The sequence below is a fragment of the Sarcophilus harrisii genome, chromosome 5 (genome assembly GCF_902635505.1).
Source record: "Sarcophilus harrisii chromosome 5, mSarHar1.11, whole genome shotgun sequence".
In the NCBI taxonomy this organism is placed as follows: domain Eukaryota; kingdom Metazoa; phylum Chordata; class Mammalia; order Dasyuromorphia; family Dasyuridae; genus Sarcophilus; species Sarcophilus harrisii.
Window position 1 is genome coordinate 121,612,653 of NC_045430.1, and position 23,382 is coordinate 121,636,034.

General features: G+C 34.7%; 1 protein-coding gene across 1 annotated transcript in view; it reads right to left on the reverse strand.

Moving 5' to 3' along the window:
• Window positions 1-23,382, reverse strand: part of ITPR2 (inositol 1,4,5-trisphosphate receptor type 2) — a 503,649-nt gene that overhangs the window by 412,243 nt on the left and 68,024 nt on the right. Inside the window, exon 2 of the mRNA XM_031938487.1 lies at window positions 2,345-2,415. Coding sequence (XP_031794347.1) covers window positions 2,345-2,415 — 71 coding nt within the window. The remainder of the gene's footprint in view (window positions 1-2,344; window positions 2,416-23,382) is intronic.

The following is a 23,382-nucleotide window of genomic DNA, read 5'->3' on the forward strand; positions in this document are numbered from 1 at the left end:
ACATTTCCAAAAATTTTTAGAAGATAATTTTGTATGATTTCAAAATATCTATGGAACATTTTTTAGAGGAGAACTTTTAAAGTTCTGCCAAAGCAAATGCTTTTTTAAAAAACTGTCAACAAGGAATAGCACAATGGGATCTTATAATCTCTCTACCTGTCTGTATTCTACTTATAACCATGGATATAAAGATGTAAACTGCTAGAAAATATAATTTCCAAAAGCCTGAGTAATCCCTTCTCAAAGTTTGACCAAAAATACCCTCAAAGTATGTGGAAATTATTCTCTCAAAGACTTTATAGATGGACAAGTAAATGTTCAGCGTTTTCTCTTATAATGATTGAGAGAAAAAAAAAAAAGCAAAAATCTCTTCTACTGTGATTTAGGCAAAGTAAACCTTTCTCTAATTAGCTAAAGATATTTTCCCAAAAAATTTTCTAGAGCTGAAGTTTTCTCCCATTCATATTGTGATTATTAAAGAGAAAATGTATTAAAATGTATCATTTTTAGCTTATTTATATTTGGATTTTTAAAAGAAACTAGAGGTAAAGATATAGAGTGAGAGAGGAAAAATGGAAGAACTGAAGAAAAAATCAGTCAAAAGAAATCTTGAGGGAAAAATGGATGTTAATTTGAATAGAAATAATATTCAGAGAGAAAAAGAAGAACTTATAATGGAGGAGATATAGTGAAGGGAAAAATATCAGAGGTAATTAATATGTAGAAAGAATTTTTATTTTTTTCATAAATGACAACATTTACAAAGTGTTTTAAAGTTTACAAAGTATGTTCTTCATCAACTCTAAAAGTATGAGATTGGCCATTCCACAAAAGATGAAAATGAATTTAAGAAAGGCTAAACACCTTACCCAGAATCACAACTTACATGTATCAGAGGCAAGACTAGAAGCCATATCTTCTTGCCTCAAAGACTAGCCTTCTGTCAACTATGATATCCTTTCTATGAATGGCACACTAGCATGAGCTCTCAGTGCTCTGGCCAACTATATGGTGTTATGTAGAACAATTTCTGATTTGTAGTAGAAGAGACCATTCTCTATGCATTCCTTATACCAGTGAAATCACAAATCCCCACCCCCACCCACAAAATGATTGATCAGGGGAAAGTCCATATTTTTAAAAAATAAAACCTTTAGAAAATGCTCTCATTTTAATTTAATTTACTTTTAAAGTTAAAATGTACAAGTTTTATTTAATTTTAAAATAATAGTTTTACCTAATTAATCTATTTACTCAGTGTCATCTCAATTAAATAACTAAAAATTATATTACTGAGTTAGAAAAAATATAAATAATTATAAATATAATTAACAAATATAAAATATAAACAAAGTTTATATTGACAAAATGTCAGGAACTTCAAAGAAACCAGGAGGGAAAAAGTGTAAAGGAAGCAAATTCAACAGTATCAGACCTTAAACTATATTATAAGGAGAGAGCATTGTTGAAGTGTAAAATGGATAATTTCAATTACTTTAAACGAAATTTTCCTGTATAAATAAAACCCATGTAACCAAGAATAAAAGGAATGGAGAAAATTGGAGGAAAACTTCATAGGCAATTTCTCAGATAGGATGTGACTGGGTTGGAATATTGCAGTGGTGTAGGAAATGATGAGTTGTTTGATTTAGAAAAACATGGAAAGACTTGGACTTATAAAGGAAGATGCTATCCACATTCAGAGAAATTGATGACAAGTGGAAATAAGCATAATATATATGGTATAACATATGTATATGAGTGTATATGTATATGCTTATAGATCTCTATGCATATGTATGTATGTATGTGTATATATAGATATATATATATATAGATACATATAGACACTTAATTATAGCTAGCCTTCTTTGGTCGGGGAAGGGAGGTAAGAAGAAGGGAGGAAAAGTCAAATATGCATAGCAAAAAAAAAAAAAAAACAATAAAGAAGCAAAGAAAAACCAAGCAGCTTTGAAAACAATATATATTACTTATTATATTTTCTTAAAATGGAAATTGTTTTATTCTTTTATATCAATTTCTCTCTTATGTACTGTTGTGTATATAGCAATATTTTTTCTTTTCTCATTTTGTTTTTAAGTTTAAAAAATTTTTTTTAATTTGCAAAAAAGGAAAATATTTTAGTTATCAATTCCCTTATATTATATATGTATATATGTATACGCATATTCAAGAATCTTTCAGTATACAATAGGGATATTTTGATTATTCTAGATATTTTATAGATTTTGAGGCACAAGGAAGAGGAACTTCTAAAATTTTAACACAATGAAACAATCTCTTTTGGATTGGTCTATATAAACACAAATCGTCTGTTACTTACCTCTAAATTTCTTAGGAGGGTTGGCAAGATCACCTGCTTCTGGATGCACCACACATCTATCATCCACTAACCTACCAAGAGAAACATATTTATACTATTAGTAAGTTGAGCTATTAACTAGAAATATATTGAGGTTAAAAGGAAAACAATAACTTCTGTAGAGACTACAGAGAAAGGGGCATATTAATGCATTGTTGATAGAGTTGTAAATTGGTCAGGAAAGAATTTGAAACTATGTCCCAAAAGTTACCCCTTAATCCAGTCATCCACTAAGCCTATAATAGTAATGGCTTGCACTTTGGGGGAGACAACATGCACACAGAATTCTAGATTTAGAGTTCTGAGACTATTAAATCCAAATCTCTCACTTTACAATTGAGGATTCTGTATTTGTTGTCATTATTGTTCAGTCATTTTTCAGTTATGTCCAACTTCTCATGAACCCCTTTGGGGTTTTTCTGACAAAGACACTGAAGTGGTTTGCCATTTTCTTCTTCAACTCATTTTGCAGATAGGAAAACTGAGGCAAACAGAGTTGGGTCCCATAGCTAGTAAATGTCTGAGGTCAGATTTGAACTCAAGAAGATGAGTTGTTTTAATTTCAAGCTTTCTGACTCCAGAAGTGGCAGTTTATTATTGCACCACCTAGCTGTTGAAGATTTTATATAAGTATATATACAAAACATGTTATTGTTCATTTATGTCTGAATTCTGCTGAACCCATTTGGAGTTTTCTTAGCAAAGATACTGGAATAGCTTGACATTTCCTTCTCCAGTTCATTTTACAGATCAAAAAATGGAGGTGAACACAGTTAAGTGACTTGCTCAGAATCACTCAGCTAATAAGTATCTGAGGCCAGATTTGAACTCAGGAATCTTCCTGCCTAGTGCTCTATCCACTGCATCACCTACTTGCCCTGTGTCTTCTGGCTGCTTCATGAAAAATGTGCTGAGAAGGGATAAGCAACTGTAGACATTAGGAGAAGCCTCATATACAAGTAGCTGAGCTTTGAAGGAAACAGGTGTGAAGTAAATCATAATACCAAAAATAGACCTACACTGAAACTTGCTCTGAAATAGAATTTGGAAACCAGAAATACAATCTGTATCACTGAGTAAACTCCAATTTACCATAAAATACCCCTTTGAAAACTAGTTTAATTGACAAAATTTAAGGAAAACAGTGACTTCAGATTGCTTTGGTCACCTTGGGCAGACATTTCCTAAGTGTCACCACATCTACATGATCTCAGTTCCTCAAAAATAAATGCTTATTTAATCCAGAACTATGGTTCTTCCTTAGTTTTTAGTTTCAGAACTGAAGCATTCACTTTGGTTTACTAAAATGTGGTTTTGTAAGAGCTGCCAGACATGCAAGAAATTCCTCTAAGAGTTCTTAGAAGTTATTTTTCTATAAAACAGGAAGTCACATTGGGCCAAAAGAAAGTATAATCAGACAATAATTCTAAGTTCACCCTGAAATTCAGCAACCAAAAGACTGAAGTGTCTCCTAAATACAGAACAGTATAAACCTAAGTAGTTAGAGCTTTAAGACAAAGGCAGATTATTCTTTTCATTCAATGATAACAGCAATAACTGATCAAAAGATGTCAAAAAGAAAAAAAAACACAACATAATAGTATTGCAAAGCAAATACTAGATTCAAAGCCCTTTTCAATACAATCATTCCCTACATTCATTCTCTCTCTCTCTCTCTCTGCATTTGTCTCTCCCCCTCTCACTTTTTGTCCCTCTGTCTCTGTCTCTGTGCTTCTATTTCTGTGTGTGTGTGTGTGTGTGTGTCTCTCTTCTTTCCTCTTCGCCCCCTCTCCCCCCACCCTCTGAATCCATATCTGAGAAGTGATCACTTAGACAAATCCCAAATTAGTTAAGTTTCATGTTAGTCACCCATTATTTGTGTGTTCTAGGGCAAATTATTTACCTTCTGGAATTTGTTTTCTCACAATAATAATAAGGACAATTCAATACTCAGATAATGGAAGTGTAATGAATAAAATACTTGGTAAGCTCTAAAATTCTCCCTTATATGTGTTTCCTTATAATGAGCTTCACAGATAGTTCATCAACTTCCCATTTCCAGATTGAGGATAACCAGGCAACAAAGAACCAATGTGTCATGTGTATATCATTACACAATAAGTGTGTGTGAGTATTCCCACACTCAATGATCCCAACAAAAAGAAAACCATGGTACTGAAAATAACCAATGAAAAATCATTTGCTAAGCAGTGAATGGCTAAAGGTTTTTGATATTTGGCTAACTATAAACGATAAAACTAGGACATCTAACTAAGAGTAAGTAAAAATAATATCAGGGTGTGAGCTACATACTTAGGGCAGACCAGAGAAGAGCTGAAATAAAGTAGCCATATATATAATACACATACATAGGTACAAACATAACACATGTTATATATGTAACATGTACACATTTATAGCATTATATCTTATCTCTATGTGTTATGTGTATATCACTTCTATGCAAAATTCAGCAGATGAGAATCTTTGCCTCATAAATTTATTAGCCTCCAATACTGAATCAGCAACCTTTAAGCTATGCCAGGTGGGCATAGTTTAATAAGCAACACCAATTTTTTTTCCTTAATTCTATGATATCTTTTTAAAGACATTGCAAATAATGCATAATATTGGGTCCTTTGGTCTCATCCATTACCAAAAGTAATGAAATAAAAAGACTTGGGATTGCCTCCTTGTTTCTACACCTGTTGACTGTCTGATGCTAGATATTTTCATTTAATTTCTGCATTTTAGCTTTCTTATCTGTAAAATGTAAGTAATACCAACACAAAGGATTTTCATTATCTATGTCCTCACAATTAACAGTTACAAAGAGCAGATTTTATTTTTGTCCAGACATGCAATTTCTTTGGAATTCCTGATAAGGAAATGCCTTCTAGAAATGCAGTTCATCTACATCTGTTCTAAAAAAAGAAAGAAAGAGAGAGAGAAAAAGAGAAAGAAGAAAGAAAGAAAGAAAGAGAAAGAGAGAGAGAAAGAAAGGGAGAAAGAAAGAGAGAGAGAGAAAGGGAGAAAGAAAGAGAGAAAGAGACAGAAAGAGAGACAGAAAGAAAGAAAGAAAAGAAAAGAAGGAAAGAAAGAAAAGGAAAGGAAAAGAGAAAAGAAAGGAAGAAAGGAAAAAATAGCATTTGGAGACACACTGTCTTTTATCATTGTATTGCTAAAAAGAACTGTCATTCACTGACATATAACTGTTACTGTGTACAATGCTGTACTGTACAAAGTACTTCACTTTGCATCAGTTCATGAAAGTCTTCCCATGGTTTTTTTTTAATTATCCTGTTTGTGATTTCTTATACACAATAATGAAAAATTTAGTCCTGAGAGTTATCTGAGGCCTTGAGGGTTTAAGTGACTTGTCTAGGTGACATAGCTAGCTGGTGACAGAGGCAGTACTTAAACTGGAGCTTCCTGACACAAGAAGTATCTCTCTACATAGTACATCATGCTGCCTTCCTATAGTATTTCATAGAGAAGCAAATTTTATCAGAGAAAAGTTCACTAACTGCTTTCTTATACAGTTGGTCTCTATGCCAACAATCCCTCTCTTTTTAACATTAATATCTCTTCCCATCACCTTTCACTACTTCTGCCATCAATGTCTTGGCTGACTGATGATGTTACTCACATTTTTATATCAAAAGATTAGGAAAGGGGCTTTTTATAATGTTACATTGGATTGCCCACCATTTAGGGAAGGGCATGGGGGGTGGGGGGAAAGGGAGGGAGAAAAAATTTGGAACACAGGATTTTGCAGGGGCAAATATTGAAAATTATTTATGCATGTGTTAAGAAAATAAAAGGCTTTAATTTAAAAATTCTAAAAATAATAAAAATATGCTATTTTAAGATTTACTTTAAGTGGCCTCTTTTCATTACTCATTATCCTCTGATGAGACCCACCTATACCACATACCTCTGCTGTTTCCCAAACAATTCAATTTAACAAGCATTTGATATGTCTTCACTATGTACAAGATGGGCAGTTAGATAGTGCAATGATAGAATGCTGGGCTTGGAATCAAGATTTCCCTGTGTTCAAATCTGACTCCAGATACTTACTAGCTATGTAACCCTGGGCAAGTCAGTTCCTCATCTGTAAAATGAACTAAAGAAGGAAATGTCAAACCATTCCAGAATCTTTGCCAAGAAAATCCCAAATGGGGTCATAGTCAGACCTGATGAAATGGCTGAACAACAAAATATACAAGGGACCATGTATTAAGTGTCATAGCACATTGCTGTGTTGCAGGATATGTTGGTCTGAAAGAATATCATCGGATTCCTCACTCTATTTGCCAATCTTGATCAGAAAGAAGATATAGTGGGGACATAGTGATATTTATGATAAAGCAAAGGAAAATGGCTGGGAGCTGCATGTATAAGTTATAAAGAATAATGTATTTTGTGATTTGGATGAGAAAATGGATACTCTAGTGGATGGCTGAACAGTAATGAAAGATCAAAGGACATTTAATTCAATACAAATTCTGATTTGGAAATGGAAGCGAAGATGAGCCAAAAAAAGTACCTTCTTCTCAATTTGGTAGTTTGTTGTTTGTTTGTTTGTTTTTTCTTTTGGTCTGTTTATCTTTCTGCTGTTATTCTTTTTTTTAGGTAATCAAGATTTAAGCGACTAATAGCTTATTGATCACATGAGTTTGACTTCTTTCAAGCCCTGAGATTCAAGACCTACTCAGATCTTCCCCTCACCCCAGGCCATTTGGGCTATGATTGGTTATCATTCACTTTATTATCATTCACTTTATCTTGCCCAGATCCAGTCCCCAGCATATAATTTCTCTATGCAATATCATACATTCTTCCTATTCCCTTCATCAACTCTTACTCTGAAAAAAAGTAATCAAATCAGCACTACCGTGCCTGGAAAGGTCAATCACTTGTCCTCTGAAATAGCTCCAATCATCTTTCTCTCTGAATTCATGGGCCACTAAGCCTCTATACGTATTGTCTTCTCCTATTGGAACAAGAGTTTCCTCCTCACCAGGAATGCTTGATTGCATTCATATTCTTGGCACTTAACACAGTATCTAGCTCATAGAAAGCATTTAATAAATGCTTTTTTATTCATATATTTATTCACCATATTTCCTTTTTTTCTCCCCATAGAATCAAGAACTAAAAGGAAATTTAGAGGCCATTTAATCCAACATAACTGAGGTGCTTAAAGGTTAAAAGATATAACTTATAAGTTATGTATAAGTTAAAAAGACAAAACCCAGGTATAAAATCAAATCTAGTGCTCCTTCTAAATACTGTAATTCCTCACTATACGAACTTAGCTATAAATTTTTTATTCATCTTAATAGTTAAGAAACAGAATTCACAATTTAAATCTTCTTAGCTATTTAAAGACAATTCTATACATAAGGGTATACAATTCCAAATTCTCAATACTGACCAGGACAAAATTTTTAAATTTAAAAATGTGCAAAATCTCATCTTCATAGGAAAAAGTCATAATGGGCCCAATAGAAGTCTTTTAGGTTTTTGCACAAAATAATGTGATTGCTTACTCATTATTGTAGGTACTAGTCATAAGAAATCAATATATTATTTTTCTTAAGATCCTTCTAAGCTTTTCTTTGTGAAAACCATTGTGTCAGAATACATATTTTCTATTTCAGCTGGAGCCTTGAAATAATTGCATATAATACTACAAACAGAATCCCAAGAATTAAAAAAATGAATAATAAAAACACTCAACACTTTTTAAAATCCAATAAAAAGAAATGATGCGATGGTTATTAATCATTCTCCCTCTAATATGTGAAATCAAAGCTCACCACCATTTCTTTTGGAGATTAGATGTTATTTTAATTAGGAATGATATTTGAGCCTAGAGTTTTCCTACTCACTACAATGTAGCATGTCATATTTTGCTTATTCTTTCTTCAAGACACTACAAATATGATCTTGCTTTCCTCTCATAAAATCCCTTCAAATGCATTCTGAAGGAGACTCTGTTATTCAGAGCATCACAGATGATAAATCCAAAACACAGGAAGGTTAAATGATTTCTTAAATGACCACATGGCAAATCAGAGATTAAAAAAAATTCCTGCCATACTAAAATTCTCAAGATATCTAGTGGACATACTATCTTCATAAGATAACATGGTTTTATTTTTTCAGTTTTTTGGTTATTGAACTAAATGAAATTGTTTAAATTAAAAAGATTTTACATCTAAAAATAACTGGCATTGTGGAGACAAGGAAGTACAGTAGCAGCCAACTGTATGTTTGGATCATTCTGTCATTCAAGATCTACTCATTAGTAGATTTCCTCAATTTCCCCAAATGAAAGTACTTTGGTGGTATTCTTATTCTCCAAACCAAACTGCCATGTTCCTAGCTATCTCAAACAAATATCTCTCATCAAAAACTGATGCTGACAGAAACTGGAAACTGAGTGGATGCCCATCAATTGGAGAATGGCTGAATACATGAATGTATGGTTAAGAAATGACCTGCAGGAAGATTTCAGAAAGGCCTAGAGAGACTTACATGAACTGATGCTGAATGAAGTGAGCAGGGCCAGGAGATCATTATATACTTCAACAACAATACTATATGATGATCAATTCTGATGGACCTGGCCATTCTCAGCAATGAGATGAACCAAATTAGTTCCAATAGAGCAGTAATGAACTGAACCAGCTACACCGAGCGAAAGAACTCTGGGAGATGACTATTAACCACTACATAGAATTCCCAATCCCTACATTTTTGTCCATCTGCATTCTTTATTACCTTCACAGGCTAATGGTACACTATTTCAAAGTCCGATTCTTTTTGTACAGCAAAATAACTGTTTGAACATGTATACATATATTGTATTTAACTTATACTTTAACATATTTAACATGTATTGGTCAACCTGCCATCTGGGGTAGGGGGTGGGGGAAAGGAGGGGGAAAAATTGGAACAAAAGGTTTGGCAATTGTCAATGCTGAAAAATTACCCATGCATATATCTTGTTAATAAAAAGCTATAATAAAAAAATGAAAAAAAAAACTGATGCTGAGAACTTTGAATGTGTATTTAAGGAAATATTTAAGACCTTACTTTCTCCAGAAAGCAAAGAGAAAATATATTTCCAAAACAGAAGTCAAATAATAGAAACAGAGTTTGCAAGATAGGTAAAGTTTTTCTTGCATCCTTTTGTTTTACCTTGGAACTCAAAAACCATAGCAATCATAGGTTGCTTCTTATCCAAAGCTTTCAAAATCCTTTAGGCAACAGACTTGGTAATGATGTATGAACTCTAATATTTATAAATCAAACAAATGTTCAAAGGAAATAATTTCCAAATTGCTCACATGAAAATGTATGCACTGAAGATGCAAAGTGCAATTTCAAGATGCAATCAATTATAATATGATAAAATATACTAGCATGTTGTAAAGAATTCAATTAAAATAGTGAAAATCCATTTCAGATATATTGCTAAAGAATCTTTTGACACTATTAAGATAAATTTTAAAAACCTGCATTCCTTTGAAACTAAATCATACTTTACTGTATTATTTTTTGGATGATTCTTTTTCAAATGGTACATTAAAAAAATAACTTGGACACAAAATAATATGTTACTCTGCTATTTTCTCCATATTTCCAATTGAAAATAAACTACTCTTTGTCCATCTACCTTTTAATTATTCTTAATTTCTTCAATTGTCAAGGGAATGTCAGAAAGTAAAACACCCAATTTACCACTTCCTTTTCTCCTACACTAGAGGATGAAGGTATTATAAAACAAATTTGTTCAATAAATTAAAATTATGATAAATTCAGAATTTTAAAGCATGATTTTAAATATACTAATATATTACAAATTTATGCTAGACAAGAAGTCAATTCTAAAAATGCACCTTTTATTGCAAGATCTTCTATCCATAAATTCTAACCAAACTCTAATCTAATAATTATTAACTCAAGTGCATTGAATGTGCCAAGTTTATAAGAGATCAAGCCTTTCCATGGTCACAATAACCCATGAAACATTTTTTAAATTAATTTAAATGTAATTAATTGTAATGGTCTCAATCTTATCTTAAGAGGTCTTCCTCTGCTCCTGAAATGACTGTGGTGTGATCACAAAGGATGCTGAGTCACTAGCTTTTAGACTATTTATAAAAACTAATAGTTAGTACTTTAAATATAAATTCCCTGTCCAACAAATGACTTGGCATATTGTACAAAAAAATGAACCAGAGGAAGTTATAAGGTAAAGGAAAGCATGGATCACAGCTTCTCCCTAGAGATGCTAACAAAGAAGCAACACAGTTGGTTTCATAGTATTCTTAAAGATAAAAAGAAACTACTTGTAGAGATACTTGGGCATCTGATCTTTAATCCATGATTAGGATAACAAAAGGATTATCTTGAAAATAATCACAGTTTAAGAGTCAACATCTAATGCAAACAATAAAGACAGAATGATAGAGGAGAGACAGTACTGGATTTGGAATAAGAAAACATTGACTTGAAGCCTGACTTTGCCACTTCCTAGCTATGTGAGCTTACATAAATGACTTAGACATTCAAGGCCTTGGATTGCTTATAGGAAAAATAAAATATCTCTGAATTTCCTTCTAACTCTCAATCTATAATCCTTTGACCTCTTCATCCCCAACAAGATAAAAGATATGTAATGATCCTGATAAGATGCTCTAAACCAAGTCAACATATACATTGATACTCAGTGATTTCATAGGGAGGAGTGAAGAGGAGGGGGCTGCAGGAAAAGGGGAAAAAACAAGAGGGGAAAAGTCTGGGCAAATACAGAGGGGAAATTACAGGGCAGTAAAAAATAAAGGTAGAAATGTGGTTCAAGTTTAAGAACAAGACTTGTAGATTACTCAGAAATGAAATTCCTATATACCACAAACCTTTTCTTTAAGGAAAAAGTTGAAAGAAAGAGAACATAGTAATAATAGCATGACAAAAAATAAAACTGACAGAAAATGACTGATTACTGGTACAGGAGTCACATCAGAATTAGTTGTCTTTGTGGAAACAGACTATTGACTCCTTAAATAGTCAAACAGACTATTGACTCCAAAAGGTCACAATCAATATAAAATAAGAAGAAAAAGTAAAGATGAGAAGGCATAAAACACGGAATTATACAACTATTAAATCATATCTTCATTTGAATATCTGATTATTTTCATTTGGAATGAAATTTATTTTCAACCAGAAGCAGTACAAGTTGATTCTAAATCCTAAAGTCTTATATACCAGAACCACTTTCTGAGGATAAATGTTTTGTTTACAACCTTGTCTTAAAAATAAAAGTTTTTTATGAGTAGTAGCATAGGACTCTCCCAATACTCTGACTCACATACAGCAAATTAAATCTTGGGGCCTGACCCAAGAGGATCATTTTCTCTCTTTGGCTTATTATGCCCTCCCTTGAAGCTTATTACAGTTAATTTCCAAATACAGCTGAGGTATGGCTCATGTCTAGCTTTCCATACCCATATATAAAATGAGTCCCCAGCTCCAACACAAGCATTCAAGGTTACAAAATGAATAACTGCCAAAAGACAGCCTTTATTTCCCTGCACAGATAATAAAGAAAATGCAAAGGACTCATGAGAGTCTATAAACTAATAAAGAAAACATATAAAACATTTAAATAGCCCACAAGCTCCTCTCAGAAAGCGGCTTCTAACAAGCAACACTTTCTTTTGTACAAATTACTAACTGTAATATCAATAAAGTGGCAAAGTCTAGATCCATTTCACCCTCAAGTCCTAGGTCTCCTTCAAGTACTTCTCCAAGCCAAAGGAGAAACGGTGGCAATCTTCTCCCTTCTCCAAGAAGCAAATTGTTCAAGAAATCCCCTTCCTGCTTTCTAAAAAACCAGAATTCCAAACTCTTGAACTTAAGGCTACTCACAATTCATTTTCATAGATAATCAAAGCAATTCCTAAAACTAGCATTGCCCAGGAAATCTCAATTCTCTGACTATAAGGCTAGACTACAGGAGCATGCTGCCTAAGGAATTACAAAACCTCCTCCATACCAGAGGCTGGCATCTGAGAGCACTGCTGTGACCTACTCTCTTGGGCAAAGTGTCTGCTTCTGCCATATGATGCAAGAACTCTATCATTGCTTTTCTCTGGGGCCATATTTTGGCTTAGGAACTTTCAAATCTCCAGTCTCTAAAATATGCTCCAGAAATTATGAATAAACACAATTAACTCCATGAACTTCTGCCCAAGACATCCATTTACCAGCTCCTGGGGAGAGCAGATGATATGTATAAGCTACCTACCACCACTACCCAACACAATTATGTTCTCTGTGTTCTGTTTTGTCTGAGGTGGGAAAAGGCAAGAAAAGAATGCACCTTTTTCCCTCTTAAAATGGAGGCTCATCTTGTAAATCAGCTAATCAGTCAAAAAACATTTATTAAGACCTTATTGTGTATGAGGCACTATGCTAAGGACATCAGCTTGATCACAGCGTATTAAAAGAACTTCCCTTGTCGACTATCCCTTATATTCACACAAAACTAAATTAATTATTTTAATATAGCCTAGCAATATACATCTCAGGCAGCACAGTATAAATGCTGCGGTTCCCAAACATTTTGGTTACACAAATCCCTTTCAATGTATTGTGGGAAATGTATTGTGAAACCTCTGAATAATTCAATATATTGCTCTAATATTCTTTCAGAATTCAGTCTTCCATATTCATTAGGTACTTACTATTAAAATATATATATAAAATTTGGCTCTGGGAACCCTGTCCCACACAATCTTCTCTCTTACTAGAGATGTATCCCAACCTACTACTAGATGATGTACCCCTTTTCCATTAAAAAAAAAAAAAACCTCCCACTTTTGTCCTTAGAGGAGTATAATTGCTGTCAAATACTTTTTCAACAAACAACCTCAAGGGAAATTTACCATTTTTGTGCCAAAGTTCACTCTAGAAAAAGATCAGTGTCCTTAGTAGAGTTCTGATGTAAAATTAATATAAAATTAATAACAACTTTACTGTAAAAAAAATCTATGCAGGTGTTTCTTATACCCATAAAATCAAAGAATCTTGGATGCATGGATGGATGGATGGATGGATGGATAGACAGATAGATAGATAAGTAAATAAATTCTTAGCTATGTCTCATGTAGAGATTTCTCAGCTACTGCTCTAGGAATGATACCTATGAAGAATTCAGAGAAGTATGGGAAGATACATGAAGTAACAGAAAGTGAAATAAATAGAATGAGGGGGGAAATGCAGACACAATGTTTGCAGCAACGCAAATGAAGGAAAAAAATGAAACCACCACTGGATATTTATATTGACCAACCTCAACTTCACATTCAGTCAATATGGTGGCTAGTTGTGCTTAAGTGTTTTTTTTCTTCTTTGCTACAAGAAATCACTCATTGGAAAGTGAAGAAAAAATAATTTATTTCTAAGTGAAGATGATATATAAATTTTAAAAAGCAGAAATTTTTTTAAGGAATTTGTGTCTGAAAATGGAATTAAAAAAAAAGTAACTCATGCCAGAGTAACTGCCCTTTCTAATTTTTTTCCAAAGAGGGATGTGCCAAAAGACATGTCAATCTGTATTTCAGCAATTGATAAAATGTTTGACCATTTCCTAGAAGGTGCGATATAGAAATATAAACTCTATAAGAATAAAGAGTACATGGGTCAATGTTAAGCTGAAAGCAAGAGGAATGTCCCAGAGCTCTGACATTGACCTAGTTCAATATTTTTATCATTAATTGAATGAAGAAATAGCACCCTTATTGAATTTTTGGTTAAAATAAAATTCAGAAGGATCGCTAATGAGTCTTCTGATGGAACTGAAATCCCCAAACATCTCCACAGATAAGTTGTAGTTGTAAGTTAAATTTTCATGAGAACAAATGTAAAGTCTGACAGATTTTTTAAAAAAGCTAATTACACAAATACAGAATTGGAGAAATATTGTAAGAAAGTGGTGCATACCAAAAAAAAGCCCAAATCAATTATATTTTTCTGTTTTTGAACCACATTTTTTGATGAAAAGACTAAATATAATTCCATGCAAAAGTGAACTGAAAGATATTTGGCCTTAAGAAAAATAGATTTTCTAGTGAGAAAAATATCAACTGTTCCTTAATTTATTTATTATCATCTTAGAAAGTTGTCAGGAATACTGATCTGAAGTTGAAGAAGGAATTCCTATCCTACACCCATGAAATCAAAGAATCTTGGACAATAAATATACAAACAAACAAGCAAATAATTAAATAAATTCTTAGTTATGTCCCATGTAGAGCTTTCTCAGCTACTGCTCTAGAGATGCTAAAAATCGTTAAAGAAAAGCATGTAGTTGTTGGTCATGTATTCCACTTTAAATTCATGTTTTATTTTTAATCTCAGGTGTTACTCAGCATCTCATTTATTCATCTCATGTTTACTCCCTCCCTATTGTGTTCCTGATAATATTTGTCCAAATCTAATCATCCCAAAACACCCTTGTCCCCTGCATATTTCTATAGATTTGAGACTAAATTCTCTTAACTTCCCTACTCTCTCCTTCAGAATCTCTCTGTATAGTCATCTGTATTTCTTTCCTGCCTCAGAGGAATGTGTCCATCATTCCAGGTCTAATTTTCCTATCTAACATTTGATCCACATTTCTTTCTATCTCCTCCATGAATGTGCTACATCCATCATTCCCTCTTTCTTGCATTTTCAGTAACTTTCAAGCTCCTCATCTACCTATAAACATGTCTAAGTATCTACTATCCTAAATTACAACCTTTACTTGACTCTTCAACACCTTTACTATTCCATCTCCCTGTTCTTTCTTTGCCAAATTTGACATATCTCTTCCTGAACTCCTGCTCATAGTCAGGTCTTACATTCTAATTTATATCCTAATAACTACTTCTCTGGTCTCTTGATGGTCATCATTGTCAAGTCAAATGATGTGTTCTCTGTCTTCATATCCCTTGATTTTTCTGCTGTCATGGAATTATAATTACCCCATTCTCGAGGTGTTGGTGTTATAGAAAAATCTATGATCTCAGGTCCTAGCCTATAGTATATTATTCATCCCTGACCACCTGCATTGGTTGGTTCCACTAAAAACTACTGTCTTGTTTTTAATTATTATGTGATCTTGAGAAAGTTGTACCACCATTGTGTGACATACATTCCTTAAACTGGATGATCTATAAGGCCTCTTCTATGTGTGAATGGCTGTAATTCTCAAAATCAGAGAATGAAACTCTAAGTTTTATGAAGCTATAATGACTAACTTCCCCACTTTCACCAAAGAGATTTCCATATTTAATCCAATAAAAAAAAAGTTGTGCTATCCCAGAGCCACAAATATGAACTTAAGAATGCATCCCTTAGAAATAATTATCTAAAAGGCCTCATTTCTAAAATAAGTCAAGAATTGACCCAAATTTATAAGAATCCAAGCCATTCTCCAATTGATAAATGGTCAAAGGATATGAACAGACAATTTTCGGATGAAGAAATTAAAACTATTTCTAATCATATGAAAAGGTGCTCCAAATCACTACAGATCAGAGAAATGCCAATTAGGACAACTCTGAGATACCACTACACATCTGTCAGATTGGCTAGGATAACAGGAAAAGATAATGCGGAATTTGGAAGGATGTGGAAAAACTGGGACACTGATACATTGTTGGTGGAATTGTGAATGGATCCAACCATTCTGGAGAGCAGTTTGGAGCTATGTTCAAAAAGCTACCAAACTGTACATACCCTTTGATCCAGCAGTGTTTCTACTGGGCTTATATCCCAAAGAGATCTTAAAGGAGGGAAAGGGACCCAAGTATGCAAGAATGTTTGTGGCAGCCCTGTTTGTAGTGGCCAGAAACTGGAAACTGAGTGGATGCCCATCAATTAGAGAATGGCTGAATAAACTGCGGTATATGAATGTTATGGAATATTATTGTTCTGTAAGAAATGACCAGCAGGATGATTTCAGAGAAGCCTGGAGAGACTTACACAAACTGATGCTGAGTGAAATGAACAGAACCAGGAGATCATTATACACTTCAACAACAAGACTATAGGATGATCAATTCTTATGGACGTGGCCCTCTTAAACAACGAGATGATTCAAACCAATGCAGTGATGAAGAGAGCCATCTACACCTAGAGAGAGAACTGTGGGAACCACAACTTAGTGGACCACACAACCACACAACGAGTGTGGACCACAACTTAGCATTTTCACTCTCTTTGTTGTTGTTCATTTGCATTTTGTTTTCTTACTCATTTACTTTCTTTTTTTGATCCGATTTCTCTTGTGCAGCAAGAGAATTGTATAAGTGTTTATACATATTGGATTAACATATATTTTAACATGCTTAACATATATTGGACTACTTGCCATCTAGAGGAGGAGGTGGGGGGAAAGAAGAGATAATCTGAAACACAAAACTATGCAAGTGTCATTGTTGTCAAATTATCCATGCATATGTTTTGAAAATAAAAATTTCATTAAAAAAATAATGATCTAATTTGTGTGTAGGGTTCTCAGGTAGCCCATGAAAGTCTCATAACATGGTTGAACTACATAGTACTACCACTGCTACTCTGTTCCAAATTTGATTATATATTAAACTGGAAAGGGATAGGAAGTGTCAGGAAAGTGGAGGGACAGGCAAAGTATTAAGGGAACTAGAACGCCTGGCCTGAGATGGTAGCCATATGTAAGATACTCTCCAATTATGACTTCAGGATCCCAGATCTACAAAGGTTAAAATTCCAGAAATGAAAAAGATAAGTCCTTTAAGGTGATGAGCTCTAAAGGACTTTAGGGTATGGCAAGATGGCCAATGAAAAAGTACCCAGAGATTAAAGTGCCCTCATGGTACCCTACTTCCCACTGGAGTAATAAGGTCTATGTTCTCACAGTGCTTCATGATTCAAATTTTCTTACTTTTCTCTCCCACTCCCTCCTGCCTTTAGTTTGCTAAGTTCCAAAAGGAAAGCAACAAATTGAATTTACCAGAAGGTATCGATGATTCATACTCAAAAATCAAAGAAGTTCCTAATGCAAAAATGTCAGAGATTTTCACTTGAAAACCTCTAATTACTGAGAACACACAATTTATTCTACCTTTGAACAGTTCTAGCCTCCTTCTACACATTCCTCCTAATTGTGCACCCCCTCCTCACCGCCTACTATAGGGTCAAGCAAACCAAATCTAATCCTCTATATGAAATGCCTTCAAATATTTATACACAATCTTTTCATCTCTAACTTCTCTTCTCCATGTTAAATATCTCCAGTTCTTTCTAGTACCCCTCATATAGTTGAGTCAGTTCATAAATTATGGGTCACCATTCACTGGACATATTCCAGTCTGCAAACATTCTTTCTAAAATATGACATTTAAAACTAGAGACAATCAGACATATGTGGTCTAAGATAGACTACAGCAGGATTTATTAATAATAAACACTGGTTTGGTGGTGGAAGTCTTCCAATAATCATTTTAGCTCATTATGTCACTGTTGACTCCTATAAAGTTTGTGATCTATTTAAAAAAAAAAAAAAAAAAAAGAAGAAGAAGAAGAAGAAGAAGAAGAAGAGGGGCACGTAGGTGGTGCAGTAGATAGAGCACCAGCCCTAAAGTCAAGAGGAGCTGAGTTCAAATATGGTCTCAGACACTTAACCTTTCCTAGCTGTGTGACCCTGGGCAAGTTAACCCCAAATGCCTCAGCAAAAAAATAGCAATTAATTAATTAATTTAATTTTTAAAAATAAAATAATAAGAAGAAAAGGAGGAGGGAATCCATACTAGATAACCAGATATAACTCCCCCATCTTGTCCTTTCACTGTTGATTTTTGGAACCCAAAATTATTACTTTCCCCTTAATATTAATATTGGGAGCCCAGAGACAAGATGAAAACAAACTAGAGATATGGAGGGGAAGCAGCTTCAGGATTCCACAAAAGAACTGATTTTCAGAGGCCAGTAGAGATACATATAAGCTAAAGTGACAGTCAGGATGCCTTTATGAAGGGAGAAAAGAACTCTCGGGAAAAGGCGCAGCGTATGGTGTTGCTCCTCAGATAAGAAGACCTCAGACTTTGGCTGCATTCATACCTTGAGCTTCCACCGCCTGCTGAGCACGCCATGTCCCCTGAGGAAATGCTGTGAGGCTGGGCCAGGTGGCTTCCATCTACTTCAAAATAATTAGCACAAGATCTCAGCCACCTACTTCTGCTTGCCTGATCTCCAAACTGGGGTGTGCAGAATCTTCTGTGCAAAGTCTCCCTGAGACTTCAGGCCTCCCGATTCCTGCTATACTTGTCCTTTAAGGGTGTAAGAGTGCTGTGTTTCTCCCCTGTAATGGGCTGAGGTTTGAGTTGATGCACTGAGGTCCCAAGTACGTGAGGCTAAATAGTAATTGGGCTATACTCTATTAATATACATGACTAGATAAAGAATGATCTCTGCCCACTCTCTGTGCAAGTCCTGATGTGTTGTATAGGAAATGACGATTTTGGTGGGTGGAGGCAGAGAGAGACAGGAAGAGAAGCTGGGGGAGATTGGGCCTGGGTTCCATACTCCTAGCTGCTGGTCGTGTGGCTGCTGGTCTAGCTAGCTTCTTGACTTAGCTGCACACATTGCTATTGCCGATTCCCTTCCACCTCTGATCTTTCTTCACTGAGAATAAAGACTGACGATTTTCCCCTAACCTGAATTCCTGACTCCTGCTGATTTAAAAATACGAGGTCTTCACACTCCCCCACCCTGTCACTTTATGATGAACATTTTCACACCTGGTCCTATTTTTCACAGACCAGTGACTGAACTCATGGATCATCATCCAAACACCATTCCACAGCCCCACTGCCCATTTCCTCAATCCTTCCACCCTAAATTTCATACTAATTTTACCCAACCCTTTCACTGTGTTTTCCATTATATTTGTTCCATACATAACACATTTCTCTTCATCTTCAATGTATTCCGCTCCAACTCCTCTTACATAAACTTGGTTTCTCCCTGATGACAAAGCCTCCCTAGCTACTCTCTCCAGAACTAGCTGAACTTTCACTCATTCTCTTTGGCTCAGTGGTCAAGGCAGGGGAGTTGGAATATTCCATGCTTCCCATTGCCACTTGCAGATTCTACACCTTCTTCCATCACTCAGTAATCTCTCTTCCTTTGAGGTTCATGCTAACCCAATCAGAATCCTAATAGTTATTGTCTACTCTTTCCCTCCTCAATGAGTTTGATGCTTGAGTTCACAATTTTTCTCTCTCAAATTCCTACCCTAGGAGATTTGAACACACCTAATGGTTCTCCTTCTAATACTCTAACCACTCAGTTCTTCAACTTACTACCTTCCCATGAGCTACTGCTCCATCTGAGGCACAAAGATAGTCATAACCCTACCTTGCCATCACCTACAAATGCAGCAAGCACCTCCATGTTCAAGACTTCAGAAGTCTCTTTTTCCAACCATGATCTATTGACTTTTCACCTTTCCCTTTGCCTTTCTTTACATAACCTTATTTGCACAGTGACCCCCAATACAAGATGCCTCAAATCTCTTAGGCCATTTCTCCTGAATCTGCCTCTCTCTTTTTCTCCTCATTTTGTCTCCTTGGTGAACCAATTCAACTCTCTTGTCTTCCTCTTTCAAATCCTTAGCCCACTTATATATAGTGCAGCTGTTTTGTCTGGATCCACTCCAAATGTGTTATACAACCTTAACTGGGCCTTTATTGCTATGGCAATCCTACTATACCTCCATTATCATCTCACCATCCTACTCTACAGAAATTATTTCAAACCTTTAACCCCCCTCAAACCTCCTATGGGCTCTTCCCCTCTACTTTTCAGCTAAGAACCTTGGACATTTTCTGTGAACTCCCTCTTTTCTCCTTTTTCTCATCTATCACTCAAGTATCTTCTGCCTCCTTCATCCCTGTTTCACATGATGAAATAGCATTATTCCTTATCAAGATTAACTCTTCTCCTTGTTTAAGTGATTCCCATTCCATCTCCCCCAAAAGATTGCTTCCTTTCTCATATCCACTCTTTCACTTATTTTCAATTTCTTGTTTCTAAGCCCTCTCCTCTCCCTCCCCCAATCCTACTTTCCCCTCATAATGTAGAAGGCAACATCATCCTCTTAGATTCTCAGGCTTAAAACAGAGGAAATATTTTGGATTCCTCACTATCTCTTATCCCCTATATCCTATATATAATAAGAACAAAAGAACAAGAATATCAAGGGAATTAATGAAAAAAAAATACAAAGGACGGTGCTATAAGCAGCAGTCATCAAAACCATTTGATGCTGGCTAAGAAATAGAGTGATACAACAGTGGAATAGATTAGATACACATGATACAATAATAAAGGCCTATACCAATCTGGTATTTGATAAACTCCCCAACTCTAGCTTTCAGAATAAGATTTCACTATTTGAGAAAAATTGCTGGGAGAGCTAGAAAATAATGTCAGAAACTCAGCATAGACCTACATCTCACACTCCATGCCAAAATAAGGTCAAAATGGATACATGATTTGGTCATCAAGGATGATACCATAAACATATTAGGAGAACAAGAGATAATTTACCTATCAGATTTTTGAAGAAGGGAGGAATTTATGACCAAAGAAGAACTGGAGAATATTATGAAAGGCAAAATGGACAACTCTGATTACATTAAATTAAAAAGTCTTTACTCAAACAAACCCCATAGAAACAAGATTTAAAAGGAAGTACAAAATTGGGGAAAATCTTTTTGTTGGAAAACATTTTCATAGCCAATGTTTCTGATAAAGGTCTCATTTCCAAAATATATAAAAAAAACTTTGTTAAATTTATAAGAATACAAGTCATTCCCCAATTGATAAATGGTCAAAGAATATGAACAATTTTCAAATGAAGAAATTAAAACCATTTCCAATCATATGAAAAATGCTCTAAATTAATATTGATCAAAGAAATGCAGATTGTCTTAATTTGTTCTCACCTCACATCTCTCAAATTGGCTAAGATGACAGAAAAGATAATGATAAATGTTGGATCCGGGAAATCGGGGACCCTAATACATTATTGATGGAGTTTTGAAATGATCCAACCATTCTTGAGACCAATCTGGAACTATTAGAGAATGGATGAGTAACCTGTGGTATATGAAGGTAATATAATATTATTGTTCTACAAAAAATGACCAAGAAGCTAATTTTAGAAAGACCTGGAAAGATTTACACAAACTAATGCTGAGAGAAAAAAGGAGAACCAGGAATACATTGTACACAATATTAGCAAGAATGTGCAATGGTCAACTATGAAAGAGTTGGTTCTTCTTAGTGGTTTAGTGATCCCCAAAGTATTCCAATATACTCTGGTCAGATAAATGCCATCTGCATCCAGAAAAAAAAAACCTATGGACATTGAATATAAATCAACAGATGCTATGTTCAATTTTTTTTTCTTCCATGATTTTTCTCTTTTGTTCTATTTTTTTCTCTCTCAGCATGATTCATAAAGCAATGTGAATTAAAAAAAAACTAATTAATTTTTTAAAATCCAATGTCTCTCTACTGCTTCCAGGAGCAAATAGCTCTGTTAGACATTCAAAGACCTTCATAACCTAGCACCCTCTGACCTTTCTAGTCTTCTTACACAAACATTTGCCTTTTGGTCCAGTGACATGATCACTTGGCAGTTCCATGAACAAGTCACTCTTTCTTTCAATTCCCAACATTTTCTTTGGGTGTTTCTCCTATGCCTGAAATCTTCTCCCTCCTCTCTGACTTCTTTTAAGTGCCAAATAAAATCTCATATTTATAGGAAGTCTTCCCCAACCCCTCTTAATTCTGATGTCTTCACTCTGTCAATTATTTTCTATTTATCCTGTATAGAGCTTACTTGGTATATATTTTGCATGTTGTCTCCTCCATTAGATTGTAAATTCCTTGAGAAGAGGGATTAGGTTTTCCCTAGCACAGTGCCTGACACATAGGCACTGAATCCACCATTCTGTCCTACCAAATAGTTCTGAATCTAATTATGATAACATCCAGTCCATATCTCTCCATTACTCAAGAAATATATTAGGATTACATAAGAGTAACTTCATTACTCTCTATTATTTTAACTATCAAAAGCCTTGCTGTCAACAGACAAAAGACTCATGACATTCCCTTGAACTAGTGGTATAAAAACACTGTAATACATGAAATGGCACTATTTTGACATTATCTGTTCCTCATAAACTAGGTTTCTTTCTTCTAGTGATCACTGTTTTCCATCTAAAGGTTCAAAAGTCATCCCTTTAAAACAATTTATTCTAAAATTTTACCCCAAATCAATCAAGCTGTATGTACGTGGTCTATAGATTAAAGAATCACATTATTCCTTTAAATAATTAATTTAAAAAAAAGATAAACCATTCCCATATCCAGTTCCATGCCCCAAGAAAGCAGAAACACAGGACAGCTAGGTGGTACAGTGGATAGAGCACCAGCCCTGAAATCAGGACTTCAAATCTGGTCTCAGACACTTAACACTTCCTAGCCGTGTGACCCTGGGCAAGTCATTTAACCCCAATTGCATCAGCAAAAAAAAAAAAAAAGAGAGAGAGAGAGAGAGAGAGAGGGAGGGAGGGAGGGAGGGAGGAAGGAAGGAAGGAAGGAAGGAAGGAAGGAAGGAAGGAAGGAAGGAAACACCAGAGAAGAAACACCCAAGGAGACATCCATCTGAGATACAAGTAGATACATTAAGGGTCACAGACCTCAAAACTACTAGAACAGCTGCCAGGGATGCAGGGATTTGGATCCAAGTGCGTGCTCAATATCTAGAATATCTTCTGAGTATTCTTTATTAACTGTCATCTTGGGAAAAAGCTACACAGATACAACTAACCCTGAGGGATGAACATATCAGTTATTTACTGACCAAAACA